The 17,299-nt window shown below is 35.4% G+C and overlaps 1 protein-coding gene across 1 annotated transcript; it reads right to left on the bottom strand.

Annotated features, from left to right (window-relative positions):
* Positions 1-13,293: 13,293 nt before the first annotated feature.
* LOC139843338 (protein GAMETOPHYTE DEFECTIVE 1) lies at positions 13,294-17,167 on the bottom strand. The gene is made up of 8 exons (XM_071833415.1): positions 16,658-17,167; positions 16,460-16,534; positions 16,283-16,363; positions 15,860-16,014; positions 15,117-15,757; positions 14,138-14,422; positions 13,924-14,041; positions 13,294-13,497 (listed from the first exon to the last, which is right to left on the bottom strand). The coding sequence occupies exons 1-8, from the start codon at positions 17,069-17,071 to the stop codon at positions 13,473-13,475; spliced, it is 1,794 nt and encodes a 597-aa protein (XP_071689516.1). The 5' UTR covers positions 17,072-17,167; the 3' UTR covers positions 13,294-13,472.
* Between the last annotated feature and the right edge of the window lie 132 nt (positions 17,168-17,299).

Genomic DNA, 17,299 nt, shown 5'->3' on the forward strand with positions numbered 1-17,299 from the left:
TCTCATTTTTATGTATATAACTCATTGTTAAAATACCTAATGAGATACATACTTATAATAAAATCATGTTAACTATATATATAACCATATATATGTCATCGTATAGTTTTTACAAGTTTTAACGTTCGTGAATCACCGGTCAACTTGGGTGGTCAATCGTCTATATGAAACATATTTCAATTAATCCAGTCTTAACAAGTTTGATTGCTTAACATGTTGGAAACATTTAATCATGTAAATATCAATCTCAATTAATATATATAAACATGGAAAAGTTCGGGTCACTACATCAACCGAGTGTTGATGACAATTCGTTCGGTCAATCTTGGATCATGAATGACGAAACAATAACTGGTTGTGAAATCTGTGGAGATTATCACTCAACATGGGAATGTTATTATTACGTTCCTATGGAAAATTATGCACCCACGGAACCTGAAAGGAACAATGATGAAGAATACAATTAAAATTGGGATTATTCCCCAGAATATATCCAAACTCAACAACCAGAAGACGAGGAAAATTATGTGCCTAAAAATTCTTTAGATTATATGAAAATCAAACTCGAAGAACTTGATGCTCAAAATGAACAAATGAGAGAGTTTGTAAATAGGCAAGCTGAAACTCTATCAGATTACACACCTGTTGATCTGAGGAGTCGTGTGCAAGAAAATCTCATATCATCGAATTTTGATGAATTCGAGAGCTCCGAAATCACCAATTATCCCGATGATACTTTTTATTCAACTTTACCAATTTCACAACATATCGACACATTAGCCTCTACCGATAATATCATCGATCCATCAATGGATGAAGAAGAAATAAGGGTGACAAATTGGTACTCTTGGGAAAACGATAACGTTGAAAATTTTACCCCCGAGACCAAAATGGTGGGACCGATAAGTACCGTTAATGAAGAAGAATCTACTTCGATCCCGAAATTCACCATTCCACAACCTTCCAACCCAATATTCTCAATAGACGAGTCATCTACCGAAGATGAACCTCGAGCTGTAATAGGTAATGACACCTCGAATTTCACCCAATTGGGTAATAGAGGTGAAAAATTTAATCCCGAGAACAAATGGAAGGAAATGTTAGGAATTGTCCACTCTATAATATGTATGTCGGTGTATATCGATCCATTTGACCAAGAACCAGAAAAGAGACATATCCATTTACTAAAAGCTGCAATTAAAAAAGAATTAAGTAGTGATATTCGGGTGGGTCTAAACTTTAAACCCATTGATATATTTTATACCACCCGAGATGTAAATAAGTGGCTCACTATTTTAATTCGTGGAACTTATTCTACCGACTTCACATGTCGTCAGCTAAGTGTGGGGAAGTCTAACCCCACTTAACATTAAACTAGGGGTTCGGGTTAGTGCATAACTCGTTAATAAACATGCATAATAAGTAAGGGTAAAACACGCATTTTCAAATATTAGCAAATAGTTTAGAAAAGCAACCATTTTTGAAGAAAAAAACATGTGTGATAATACAAGAAGGAATGAACGATGAGGTGCACCATCTATCATCCTGCAATTCTATGGTATCCTTAACTACTTTTCTACACTAATTACCCTCATGAATTTATAATTATAGTTTGATTTCATGCAAATGAGGGCATTGCATGATCTCAAGTGTGGGGAAGGGTTATAAATTCTCTCGGGATTATACTTGGCTTATTTTCTAAATTTTATGAAAATTTGAAAAAATTTCAACTAAATGAATTCAAAATCATGTTTATACATATTTATGAACGATAAAACTAGGTGTTAATGCCGAAATTATCGTTACCTCGAAAAGGACATAAATTGAGAAACAACTAAATCGCATGAATTTATTTATTAAGATATAAAAAGACGCATGAAAAAAGCCAAGTGTGGGGAGAATGTACCAAGTTATTCGATTAAAAACTATCTATCACATGTTTTTGTAAAGTTATTGCAGGTGCTTTTATTTTGGACTAAATTAACTGTTTTACCCGATTTATTGTAATATATTTGAAAGAAAGATGGATCTACACGATGAATCAATTCCATCATTAAAAGGAAGTAAAGTCTTCCGAAAAAGACACGCGCTTCTTGATTTAGGTCAAGAAGTTGTCGTCCAGATCAGCTGTAGGTTGACGAAAAATCTAGAAAAGTCATCTCTAAAATCAGCAGGAAATCCACGGACCTCAGCATCAAACAGGGTCGCCATGTGGTCAGAATTATCCTAACCATGAGAGGATCTGTCTCGTAAAATGGGGAGGGCGCCGTGCAAATTAGCTTGATAATACTAATGAATCAGACCCCCAGAAAGGATAATCTCCTTAAAGATTAAAAATCAGCTTTAAGCCTGATATTACTCAATCCTTGAGATTGACCTTAAAGATTGAGAATTACAAACTCATGGAATTCAATGATATCTAAACTCGAGCTTGAACGAGAAAATATTTTGATCAAAAATAAAACCGATTTGTTTTCTGAAAACCCATTTTCAATGCGTTCATTACCATTGAACGTAAAATCCTGAGAATTCACAAGAATTCATTAGGTCACCTGAACTAAATCGGGTGTCAACCGTAAGAACGGTGGTTGCATAGCATGATCGGAGATAGGACCTTGTGCCAGACCGAAAAAATTATTGGATGATCTTTACTATTGCTCCTACAAAGGATAGTACTAGCATCCGACACATTTTTGGACCATAATCAAATGCATGTCATTAGACATTGCCTTAACAGTTGCTTGTTCAACGCTTTCCTTTACAACCGGACGGTAGTTTGCCGAAAGGTAATATACGGGGCAAGTATACTGGACGTGTTGTTTTCCCAATACAAGGATAGCAAGTGGGTGACACAAAACCATAAGTTTTGAGCTAAAATTTTCAAATCTGAAACCCACAAAAATATTTTGCAAACACCGGTGAAGGGTTATTCCAAAAAACTTATCTAGGGTAAAAGCTAGATTGAATTTTCAAAAGATCAAATGTTTTCATAAAGATCCAATTTCCTAAAGGATCTAAATTTTTATAGTCATGTGGGACTGTAAACCACATTGTTACTATCATTGTTTATACCGCCGTATCAAAATCACTGATGTATAAAGTGTAAAGAATAAAGAAATGATTCGTGTGATTTAATTTCAAGTTCTGTATTGCTTGAGGACAAGCAACGTTCAAGTGTGGGGATATTTGATAGTGCTCCAAATGAATATATATTTAGGCGCAATATCCTTCCAATATGTAAAGATTTCAGTTGCAATTGTTCTATTTACAAGTGATATTCGTTTATATTAAATAAGTGCGAAGACAAAAGGCGAAAACGAAGATTTGAAGACGCAAACGTCCAAAAAACTCAAATGTACAAGATACAATCCAAGTGGTTCAATTTATTGATAAGAAACGTTTAAAAATGACAATAGTACAAGTTGCGGAACGCAAAGTACAAGATATTAAATTATACGAAAAGATGTTCGAAAATCCAGAACCGGGACCTGAGCCAACTTTCAGCACGCGACGCAACAGACCAAAAATTAAAAGTCAACTATGCACAAGAATATAATATAATATATAAATAATTATATAAAATTATATATATTATATTATATAATATAACGTCGACAAGCAAATGGCCAAAAGTTGGTGAGATGGAGTGCGTCGCTTCGCGATCTTGGAGCTGGAAGGCACATTTGCTTCGCGATCTCGGAGCAGTCAAATCCCAAAATGCCTATAAAAGGCAACGAAGTCTGCCGAGTTTTAGACACCAAAAATAATAATACTCCCTCTGTAATAATAATATATATAACATAATATAATATATATATATATATATATATATATATATATATATATATATATATAGTATAGGTTAGTTTTATATTAGTTAGTTTGGGTTATGTAACGGTTAATTTACGGGTTCTAAAGTCGAAATTCTATCCGTGTAACACTACGCGATAAATAATCAATGTAAGTTATGTTCTCCTTTTTAAATTAATGTCTCGTAACTAAGTTATTATTATGCTTATTTAAATCGAAGTAATCATGATGTTAGGCTAAATATTAAGATTGGGTAATTGGGCTTTGTACCATAATTGGGGTTTGGATAAAAGACCGACACTTGTGGAAATTGGACTATGGGCTATTAATGGGCTTTATATTAAATTAACGATACCTCGTTAATTTAATATAAAGGTTACAATTTGACGTATCTATATATAACCACATACGCTTAATCGGATACGATGGGCGGGATATTTATAAGTACTAATGATTGTTCATTTGACCGGACACGGGGATGGATTATTAGTTAATGGACTCGTTAAAACAGGGGTGGATTACATTCAAGGGTAATTGGTGTAATTGTTAATAAAGTATTAAGACCTTGGATTACACACAGTCGATAACCTGGTGTAATCATTAAACAAAGTTTTAAGACCTTGTTACAGTTCGAATCCCCAATTAGTTGGAATATTTGACTTCGGGTATAAGGTTAATTTGGTGAAGACCCTCGTACTTTATAATTATGACCGATGGACTATTATGGACAAAACCAGATGGACTTATCGAATAATCCAGGACAAAGGACAATTAACCCAGGGTAATAAATTAAATCAAAAAGTCAAACATCATGAGTACGGAAATTTGAATAAGCATAATATATTTTATTTTATATTTTCTCGTACTTTTATTTATTTTGTCATTTTAATTATTGTTATTTATTTTATCGTTGGTTAAATATCGTCATTTACTTTACGCTTCGCTTAAAATATAAAATCGACAAACCGGTCATTAAACGGTAAACCCCCTTTTATATATTATTACTATATATAATATATTTTGTACAAATATAATTGTTTAAAAATATAGTGTAAAATAAGTCGTCTCCCTGTGGAACGAACCGAACTTACTAAAAACTATACTACTCTACGATTAGGTACACTGCCTATAGTGTTGTAGCAAGGTTTAGGTATATCCCATTTGTAAATAAATAATTAAAACTTGTGTTATTTGTAACGTATTTCGTAATAAAAATATATAACTATTTCGTACCCCCACGCTACATCATCAATGCCGCTGGTGCATTCGTAAGACCAAAAGGCATGACTACAAACTCAAAATGCCCATAACGCGTTCGAAAAGCCGTTTTCTCTATGTCTTCCTCACGGACCCGCACTTGATGATAGTCGGACCGTAAGTCAATCTTAGAAAAATACGTTGCACCTTGGAGTTGGTCAAACAAATAGTCAATCCTAGGTAATGGATAGCGATTCTTGATCGTCACTTTGTTCAACTCCCGATAATCGATGCACATCCGCATACTTCCATCTTTCTTTTTCACAAACAAGACCGGAGCACCCCATGGCGAGGAGCTCGGTCGAATGAAACCCTTTTCAAGCAACTCTTGGGTTTGATTTAACAATTCTTGCATTTCCGTCGGCGCTAAACGATAAGGATTTTTAGCAATGGGAGTAGCTCCCGGAACCAACTCAATGCGAAATTCTACTTGTCTTTCCGCCGGAACACCCGGTAACTCATCCGAAAAAACGTCTTCAAACTCATTAACCACCGGAATTTTACGAATGGGTGGTGGCTCATCACGAGTATCAACTATATGAGCGAGATAACATACACCACCACTCTTGAGAAAACGTCGTGCCCGTGCATAAGTGCATAATGGTACGAGTCTTCTTCGTTTATCACCATGAATAATCAACTCTCCCCCACTTGGGGTTCTCACACGAATGAACTTATCATGGCATGCAATATCGGCTCTATAACGATCGAGTCAATCCATGCCAACAACAATATCAAACTCACCCAAAGTCATCGGAATGAGATCGATTTTAAACGTTTCGGTACCAAACACAACATTACAATCTTTACACACATCAACCCCTAGCACCGTCTTACCATCCGCTATTTCAACTTCTACCGGATGACTTAACTTAGCTAGCGGTTTGTTAATCTTAGACACAAATCGGGGCAACACAAAAGACAAATTAGCACCGCTATCAAATAATATCTTTGCCAGATTAGAGTTAACCATGTAAGTACCTGAGACAACTTCATTGGAATGCTTGGCCTCATCATTGGTCATCAAATAATTTTGCCCCTTAGCCGTGCCCGCCGCCTTTTCTAACCTCTTAACATGATCACACCGCAATTCGGGACACTCCGGCCTCTTATGCCCTTCTTTACCGCAATTAAAACAAGTGAGCTTGGTTGTGGTTGATTGTTTCGGGCACTCACGAGCCATGTGCCCCCTTTGCCCACAATTGTAGCAAGCATAAGTAAAATCACCGGAAGCACCCTTCTTAACACTACCAACACTCTCGGAGCCCTTCTTGTGCTTCTTGTTAGAAAAGTTCGAATGACTAATAGCTTCAAACTTCTTTTTGCCGAAGGTAAAGCCACTCTTTCTCAAGATGAGCGACTCAAACCCTTTGGCCATATCAAACAACTCATCAAAACTCTTCACCACATTCACGCTTATCTTCTCTTGATAATTATCATTCAAGATTCGGTAAAAGTCTTCCTTCAACATTTTATCATTCCCGACATACTCCGGGCAAAATTAAGTTTTTGACAAGTAAACGGATTTAAGAGTATTCAAATCCATCGACCCTTGCCTCAAGGAACGTAACTCGTCCTTAAGCCTAGTAAGATCGGCCGAAGTTCGGTACTCTTGGAAGAACTCCGTTTTGAACTCATCCCAAGTAAAATCCATGCATTGTTCTTCGCCATAAACTTGGATTTTTGCATCCCACCATAGCTTCGTATCACCTCTTAGTATGCTACAACCATACCTTGTCTTTTTATCAATCGGGCATTCACAAGTTCGAAAGGCCCCCTCCATATCGGAGATCCACCGGGCACTCTTTAACGGGTCTCTTTCACCCTCAAAAGTAGGAGGTTGAGCATCTTTAAAATTCTTATAGAAAAAGTCTCGTCTCCCGACATTGTCCCCTTGAAGGACAACTTTAATTTGCTCATTTACTACGTTGACTAATTGCTCGTCAGTCGTATCTAGAAATATTTTCTTAAAATCTTCAAGGAAAGACGCATGATGACTTTTCAAAATGGCTTCGACTTTAGCCTTGAATTCGGGGTCCTCACTAGTGCCCCCATTTTCGGTGTCGTATCCGTTTCTCATCTTCATTCTATAAAACAAAAAAGATTAAACAACGTACGAAACAAAAGGACGTAACACGTATGCACATACGTATACCCCACACTACTCCATCTTACTCAACAATCATCGTACATTACTTATTTGACACGATTTGCACCCGTAACAATGGTAGCTAATCATTGTTACGCAAGCACGTCGCATTAACTTGCTAGTACAACGTCCATCTCGCTTGATGATTGCTAAACACAACACAAATCAATTAGCACGAGGTTAGTTCACATAACCAAAGCACTAACAATTCCCGATTAGACCCAAAGTCCTACAAGTCCCGCATAAAAGCGCATGCACAATAAAGTCTAAGTCTAGGCACCTATCTCAAGTCGCCTAAATCCCTTAGACCATGCTCTGATACCACTTGAAACAACCCAACCCGTATTCCATACGATAATTTTTTTTTTTTTTAAATAATACACATTTACGCGCCAATTAAATATGTAAACCATTCCACACGTTTCGTTAAAACATACAACAAATTTAGTGTTTACAAAAGGCACAAAGGCCATTAACGAATGTGATACAAGTTTGACCAATACAAAAATGATAGTTTTAAACCAAACAACACATAGAGCATGGTTTGGGACTAAACTACCCAAAACGCTAGGCCAACTTCTAAAAGCTCCAACATAACATCATCAAGGGACACCTAGTGCCCAACAACCCCCTTGCCCTTGTCCACGCCTGCATCTAAAAAGATAAACAACGAGAGGGGTAAGCTAATGCTTAGTGAGTGCAACAATTATACGTTTACATATACAACCTACTTACTTGCAATCACTTACGCATTTACCGCATACATGCTAGCATTATAAGTAATCGTACCATCACAAGTATAACACTAAACCTTCCACCATACGAGCTAGCATAACAATAGCATATAGTTTAAACAATATAATATGCTACAATCCACACACACAACCATGGTTAACCAAATGAACGAGGGAACGGTGTTTAAAGACCGTCAGAGTTCATAACAACCATTAATGCACTTAACACTTCGTACACTAACCCCACGGGTGGCATCTTAACACGTCGATACTTCACCCCGGGTGGTGCCTTAACACTTCGACACTTCACCCCGAGTGGTGTCTTAGCACATCGACACTTCACTCGTTACATCTCTCCGAGTGGCATCTTAACACATCGATACTTCACTCCCGAGTGGTGTCTTAACACATCGACACTTCACTCACCACGTGAGGAGTGGTGTCTTAACACGTCAACACTTCACAACTCAACTACACAAATAAATACATCATATATGCACGCATACAATTATTCCACTCACCTTAACACTTCGGTGATGATTATGCACTTCCGAGCTTCAAAGCAAAGTACCTAATACATTAAGTACTATTTCAATACACAACTAGTGGAATTAACCACATTACACCTACTTGAGCATTTAATGACCCAACTCGCATTAAATGACTCAAACACACCACAACCGCCCCTTTAATGGCCAAGACTCGACTTTAATCACTAAAGCTAGTGAATTAAAGTCTAGTAACTTCAACTAGCACCAACTTAGGGTAATCCATACCCAATTCACCCAAACTAGGTCAACATTACTCTTTTGACCCATTTTAACTCTTACACTACCAAACTTGTCAAACATGACCTATTTACCATTTCAACAACATTTTAACAAGTGTTTAATGCTTAACAACACCATCAACACTTACAAATCCTATTTTCATTAGACCAAACCCTAGCTTGTGGCTATTAGGGTTTCATTACAACCACATAACCTAAATTCGCCCATTTTACCCTCAAATGGGTCAAACAAGTCTCTAGTAACCAAAACCCTAGCCATTAACCAATTAAAACTCAAAACTTAGAGTTAGAACTTACCGAGACTCTCAACGCGTAGCTAGAGACAAGAGGAACAACTTTAATTCTTGCTCCAAAGATCAACCCTTAATCCTTCACTCTCAAATCTCACTTTTAATCCAAATGGGTTTTAAGTTTTGGGAGAGAAATTGGAAAGAAAAGAGAAAAGAAATTAAATGAAATGGATAAGTGGTTGGGATTTAATGCTCCCATCAGATTTATACGCCAAATTACCAATTTGCCCCTTAAAGTCATTTAATTTGAGCTAAAACCGGATTTTGTCCAGCAGGACTGCCGCGGTGCGGCATAATTCGTCGCGGCGCGACATACAACGGGAAAATCAACCCTCCTTTACTCACTTTCTGATCCTGGTTTGCTTGCAATGCCGCGGCGCGGATCCATTTGTCGCGGCGCGGCATAAGACTGTATCTGAACAGTTCGACCATCATAAACAAGTTTCAACTTAATTTAATTTGTACATTCCAAACCCGCTTCCTATTTTCACCTAGCCTTCAACAATAGTCTCACAAGACTTAACGCTAACTAAACCCACATATAGACTTGCATATGCACACATTATCAAGTATACATTTATATATATCTATATGTATATTCATACATTTACACATAAGCTAATGAGTTATAAACGTACAAATGATTAAGTACGTACCTTTCAATACGTACGGGAAAAACGGGATGTTACAATAATATATTCATTTATGTACTACTAACTGTGGACTACTAATTGTGGACTACTAACGTTGGACTGCTAACTTAACAACTTAAATCGTTAACACGTAATAAAATATGATATGAATATATTTCTATCATACTTTGATATATGTATATATCTGTTATAGGTTCGTGAATCGATCCTTGGCCAAGTCTTATTTTCGACGAAGTAAAAATCTGTGAAAGTGAGTTATAGTCCCATTTTTACTAGCTAATATTTTGGGATGAGAATACATGCAGCTTTATAAATGTTTTACAAAATAGACACAAGTACTTGAAACTACATTCTATGATGGATTACGAATACCTAATATCACCCTTTTTAGCTTGGTAACCTAAGAATTTGGGAACTGGCCCCAAATTGACGCGAATCCTAAAGATAGATCTATGGGCACTAACGACCCCCATCCTGAGAGTTTGGATGCTTTAGTACTTCGATTTTTGTACAGATGTGTTAATCCTGTACGTATACAGATGTGTTAATCCTGTATCTTTGAGGATATTCTATATGCATTATGTTAATGTCGGTTAACAGGTGTTCATCATATGAATGATTTTTATGGCTATTTATGAAGAATGAAATCTTGTGGTCTATTATTACAATCTACGATATAGGTTAAACCTATAACTCACCAACATTTTGTGTTGAAGTTTTAAGCATGTTTATTCTCAGGTGATTGTTAAGGGCTTCCGCTGTTGCATGCTAATTAAAGACAAGAATTGGAGTCAGCATGCTTGTATGATATTGTTTGAAAACTGCATTCGGAAAATAAATTGTTGTAAAATATTATTGTGAACCATTATGTAATGGTCGTGTGTAAATGCTATATTTTAGATTATCATTACTTGATAATCTACGTAATGCTTTTTAAACCTTTATCGATAAAATAAAGGTTATGGTTTGTTTTAAAAATCGAATGCAGTCTTTGAAAAACGTCTCATATAGAGGTCAAAACCTCGCAACGAAACCAATTAATATGAAACGTTTATAATCAATATGAACGGGACATTTCATTAAGGTTGTCCAATCAGGATATATCCCATCCGCCAAGTAGTAACCAAAGGGATAGACGTGTCCGTTTACTTCAAACGGAGACCGTGCAGCTCTATCCTTTTTTAGTGAATCAAACAACGGAGAATGATTCAACACATTTATGTCGTTGTTTGAACCAGCCATCCCAAAAAACGAATGCCATATCCACATATCGTATGAAGCAACCGCTTCAAGCATGATCGTAGGGTGACCGTGATCACCTCTAGTATATTGACCTTTCCATGCAACGGGACAATTTTTCCAAGCCCAATGCATACAATCAATGCTACCCAACATTCCTTTAAAACCATGTTTCTCCTCGTGCGCTGAATACAACCGAGCAACTCAGTTGCCGTCGACTTCCGCAAATATTCTCGACCATATAAATCAATTATACACTTGCAAAAATTATTTAAGCAAACATACCCCATTTTCTCCACCATTTTTATATATTCATCAAAAATATCAGCAGATGTTCCATACGCCAATTGGCGTAAAGCACAAGTTATTTTTTGAAACGTAGTAAAACCAAGACGTCCGAGTGCATCCGGACGTTGTTGGAAAAATACGAAGTGTTTAGGAGCATTATTAGTATATGAGTGATTGAGAATACCGTCTTTGATACGAAGAAATAAATAAATTCGCATCCGAAATCGTCTCTTGAATATGTCGTGTGGATACGTCGGAGTTTGCGAAAAATAGTCGTTCCACAAATTAATACCCGATTGTTCACGATCTCTATTAATAAAACGTCGTGGGTTTCGTTAGGTGGGTTTTCTTCCTCTTCGTCGGACGAGGTGCTATCGAATAGCAAATCTAGACTAGCGGCTAAAAAATCCATTTTTTGTTGATAAAAACTAAAATGTTTATGTATATATAAATTGAATTGATAAGTAGAAAGTATGAGAAATGTGTGAAATTAAGGTTAAATGTGTATGTACTTATAGGAGAAAAAGAAATTAAAAAAAATAAATAAATAAAAAAGCCCAACGGCTAGTCTCCAACGGATATAATTCATCCACCAATCACAGCTTGACACCTCCCCAAACCGCCCCTCCCTCACCCCCATGAACGGCCGATAAACGCCTGGCCACAAACGCAATGCGGCTGATGGCGCTGCGTTATCCATGGTCTAATGACGTTTAAAGTAGAATCAACAAATATCTCACTTTTAAGAAAATAAGAATAAGAATTAAAATTACAAAACAATAATAAACTAATCTAATAGTATAAATCAATAAAATGAACGTTACTTTATTCTATAACCGGCCGTCGCCGGCCCTGATTACTTCTTGAATCACAAATATTGTTATTTTAATTGTGTTTTCAATCAATGAGTGTATTTTGATAAGATCCAAACCTAGATAACCGAATGAAAGACAGGTTAAAACAGAATCAGATTAGAGTTATTTTATGATTATTTATTTATTTATTTATTTATTTCATATTTCATAAATGTATAATAATAATAGCACAAAAGTTTATATTATATTATAATTTAATTTAAAAATTTCCCCACAAACCCCACACCACATGCATGTTCAGGTTTTATTATGGTAGAGAGTCGTTGGGAATGCCAACAAGTCCAGCTTTCTTCGTGTTTAATCTTCAATTCCACATTTCCACCCACACAACTTTAACAAACTTTTGTCAGTCTTTGGTAAAAAACAATATTCTTAATAAATTTACAATATTATTTTCTAAGAAATACGACAAATTTCAGGTACATAATTTTATAATGATTCTCGTAAAAAAAACATGCACAACAACTGAAACTGTACAAATTTCTTGGAGAACTTAAATATTACTCCGTTTAAATACAGAATCTAGTCAAACTATGTTTAGCTGATTATTATGTAGTAGTATTATTTTGTTCATAATTACATATTTGAATAACTTCTCGTTGAGCTTTTGTTTCTAGGGGAAAAAATCAAATATAAAAAATATATACGAGTGTTAAATACTCAATTTTAAGAGAAAAAATCATTTATTCTATCTAAATTATTTATTTTATTTCTCCAAAATTATTATATATACTCGTGTATATCAAGTGCTCAAATTTTAGTAAGCAAGCACCCCTACCTGTTCTCACCGTGTTCCCGTATTTTGAAATGTCTTTTTAAATGATAAAATAATATAAACCACCTCACCCTAGCAAGACGTAGAAGAGAAATTACAAATTTTAATTTAAACATTAATTAATATTTTTTTTAATAATCTCAATCTCAATAAGTCAATAATGGAAAACATACGAGTAGAACACCATTTCAGCCCTACTAAAAGATAACATTACATTAAGAGAGCCATTCAGCCTCAGCCCATAAAACTCTGGCCCAATATACGAACCAGACATATCTAATCTTTTTTTTTTTTTTTTTTTTTTTTCTTTTTCAAACTTAAGAAACGATTGTGTAATGTATGCTTCTATATCAACGTGCCTTGTTTTATTATCAGTAATTGGTTCCTCGATTCCTACTGTTCTAAGTTTTAATACTCCATACGTTACAAAATTTTCAAGTTCTAATCATATACCAATACTAATATATATAATAAAAATTACATAAGACTCGCATAGTAAATATCTTTAAAATATCAACAAGGTGATAAAATTGTCAAACTTTAAATAGATATCAAAAACTTTCCTCTAGTGAAGCTGTTTTAGCAACAACCAAAGTCTTGTCAATGTATCCCTCAATCGATAAGATCGCTTAGGCTCCTGCATTGTGAATCAAAGTAATGTTTGTAACACAACTTGCACGAAGGTGTAAGTAAATAAAGGAGAATTATAACTATTGTAGGGTATAAATATCGATTGTAGAATTATAATTTTTTTTTAAACAAAAAAGTATCCACACTGATGAATAAATTATGCAAGTTTCCAAGATCCGCAGATTTATGACTTAAGTTTGATAGATATTGCATTGAATGTTTATACCTCAAAACACAGGCAAATTCAGTATATTATTGAGTAAAAATCATTATATGAGCTTTACCCTAAGAACATTATCAGATTATTCAGAACCCAAACCATATTTCATATTCCTCTCAGTCTTTTGTACTCGGTTTTAGTTGCATTTCCAGAATTTTTATATATCATGCATGACAGGGTAAGATAGTAAAACCAAGTGCAGATACCACTTACAAAGTTGTTCTTCTCGATTTGAGCTTTCCGGCTTTCTTGAACTGTGAAGGTTTCAACAAGCGTTTAAAAGGCAACGATACCGATCGATGTGAACTCCTTTGTTTTCTGCGAACTCTATCTGCTTTATAGAGCAACCAACATGAAAACTTATCTAATATAAACACCAAAGACTCAAATGTTTAAATTGATTCATGGTACTAAAAGAATCAAGTACCTGATGAAGACTCGTGTGCACACAAATCAATCTTTTGACTATCATCTTTGACCTCTAATGTGACTTCCATTGACTCGTCTTCCAATATGTTGTCTTGCAATTCATCATGAGATCTCAAAGTGGCTATCGTACTTGAAGGTTCAACTGAAATATCTTCCACTACTAAACTTGTGTGTTCTACAGGAACGTTTTCGTTCGAAGAAACACCAGATAAGAGCAAAGATGAGCTAACAGGCGTAACTGCAACCTCAACTTTTTCTTGCACGTGTTCTCCTTTCAGAACCTCTTCACACAAAGATGGCTAAATTAGTGAATCTAATCAATAACATGTATATATGTATATATTACATAAACTTATAGCTGGCAAACGGGTCAAATAGGGTCGGTTTGGGTAACGGGTCAAAACGGTTTTGGGTTTTAATGGGTCATGGGTCAAACAGGTCAAAAATTTAAACGGGTCCAAACGGGTCAAGTTGGGTAACAGGTCAAAACAGGTAATGGGTCAAATAGGTCACATAGGTCCAAACGGGTCATAAACTTTTCCATTAATTATTTTGTATTAGTTATTATTACGTAGTAATATTTATTATATTATATTATATATAAAAGAAAATATTAATATACATAATAATTGATATAACCATTCATGCTTTGATAAATGATTAACGGATGAACTTGCTATGCTCGACTCATTTTCACAAGACCAAATAGACCTGTCTATTTATTGAACTTTAGGATTTGATACCCATTTGACCCGTTTTTTATATTTTGTATAAGACCCAATAAGTTGAAGAAAAACTCATTGGACCTTTTTTAGGTTATGTTTTACATCGCCCAGCCTCATTTTTTTCAAGACCCAATAGACCCGCAAGTATGACCCATTTGACCCAAATTTGAGAGTATGGGTCTCAATTGCCAGGTATACATAAACTCGATGACACTTATCCAAAAACTACTAAACCGCTAATATGCTCAGTACCTGTTTCATTTGATTGAATCGATGGTGTAGATATAGGAGTCCATGAAACAGAGTTGTTAGCATCTTCAAACTGGAGAGTAGAATATAAATTATTATCAAACGAATTCGTAACAACAGCAGTTGGAATATCACTACATGTATTTGCACTTCCATTTTCATCACTGATTTTTTCTTCATGGATAGCCTCGAGATGTTCTAATTGGATATTGTTCTGTTCAGCTTTTGGAGAAGATAAGCATATGTTTGAATCACTTCCTATTTTGGTCTCTTCTTCTATATCCATATTGTCCAGCACTTTAGTATTTTCACTTGCTAATGGCGTTTCACAATTACTAGGTTGATCAAGTAATACAGGATTCAAGTTTGTTTCAGATACAATGTCCTTAATATGCAAACCATGTGATGGCAATTCATTCATGATTGAAACAAAGTCAATAGCTTTCACAGTTTTCCTATCTTTATTCGCATCTGCAAAGGACTTTGCCATGTCATCCAATAGCAAATCACCTTCACCACTGGAAATTGGGTCCCACTTAAGCCAGTCTTCAAAAGCATCAGACTGTTCACCTGAGGAGATTAACTCAACCCTGATAGCCTCTTTAACAAATTTCTTTTTCCTTAATGAACTTTCTAACAGAGCTCTGCAAATCAATTTGCATTATCCGTATCTCAGAAAAATTAAAATTTGCTATAATAACACATGCTAAACCCAAAACACAAATTGTTAAGATTCTTATTATTACCTACATGTTTTGGAAACAGATGCTTTCGCACGTTCCATAGAAAAACCTAGTAAACATGCCAGATTTGCAACATCACACGGTCCTCTAAGTTCAGTTAAGGAAGGTGCAGCACTTGAAAAGATAATATTTTTTCCTCGTGTCCAATCCACCAACAGCTGCAAACAGTATTAGTGTTATCAGATAAGTACTTGAACGCTAAAACTACTTATATACATATGCATATATGTATGCATAGACATGCATCTAAAAATGCTAATAGTCGTAATCAAGAAAACTAGGAGAGCTCACAGCTGACTTTATATTAAATTAAGACACTATAAATAACAATACTTGATACATAAGGACACTGGTATTGCAGAAACAAATCCAATATAATGATATATACTATATACTTAGTATACTATTAAATGTATGATATTATACCTTAGCATTGGATATCATCTGCCTTCTCAACTGCGCATCCATGATGAGACCTGAATACGTAATTTCGAAATACACTCCTCTCTGTAAATCAACCATAATAACAATATCATTTCACAATTATGAGTTCAATAAGGTGTTCATTATAAGCATCACAACAATTAATGAGATAACAATAACCTCAATAGCAGCTTTAATCAGCGGTTGCTTCAACCGAAACCGAGTCTCCGAAAAGTCGATCGCAATTATATCAACCTACATGTTCAAACACATTCACTGTCGATAAGCACATTATTAACATTTAGCATTGATGATTAAAAAAAAAAAAAAAAAAAAAAAAAAAAAAAGCTAGGGCTTGAAACAAAGAGGATTCAAAACCTCATAATTTTTACAAGCTTGATCAAACGATTCCTGCTTCAATGGCCTAACAGCAACAATATCATAAGTTTTAAGCACCGGATTACCGGAATTAAGCGCAGAACCTTGCGCCGGTGAATCAACAACAACCGTAAGCCGAGTGTACTGCCGGAATGGTGTAGATAACGGAACGTTTAGTAAACTGCGGTGAAGTTTAACGGAAGTTGAAATTGACATTGAAGAAAGAGGAAACAATGAGATTGAACAACGGTCGCGTTCTGACATAACGCCGGAGATTGTACGGTTATATGCAACACCGGTGTAACCTAATTCAATTGCTTTAATAGTCAGTTTTAATCGTGTTGTTTTTTCGGTTGTGGTGGAAATTAGCCGGTTTGATTCGGTATATGGGATGTTGAGATCGAAAAACGTCATTTTTGATTGCTGCAAGGAAATTAGGGTTTTTCGTGCACAATTATTAGGGTTTTAGTTCAAGAAGACCCGACCCGTATATAGATATAAACACCTGGTTTTTAGAATAATTCAGGTTGTACATAAATAAAATTACACGGCTAGTCCCTAGGATTTTGTATGAGATTGTATCTGAGTCTCAAAAACTTTTTTTGTACTCGTCACTCTCATGCAGGGTCGTTTTTATTTGGG

Source organism: Rutidosis leptorrhynchoides, chromosome 4, assembly GCF_046630445.1.
Source record: "Rutidosis leptorrhynchoides isolate AG116_Rl617_1_P2 chromosome 4, CSIRO_AGI_Rlap_v1, whole genome shotgun sequence".
Classification (NCBI taxonomy): domain Eukaryota; kingdom Viridiplantae; phylum Streptophyta; class Magnoliopsida; order Asterales; family Asteraceae; genus Rutidosis; species Rutidosis leptorrhynchoides.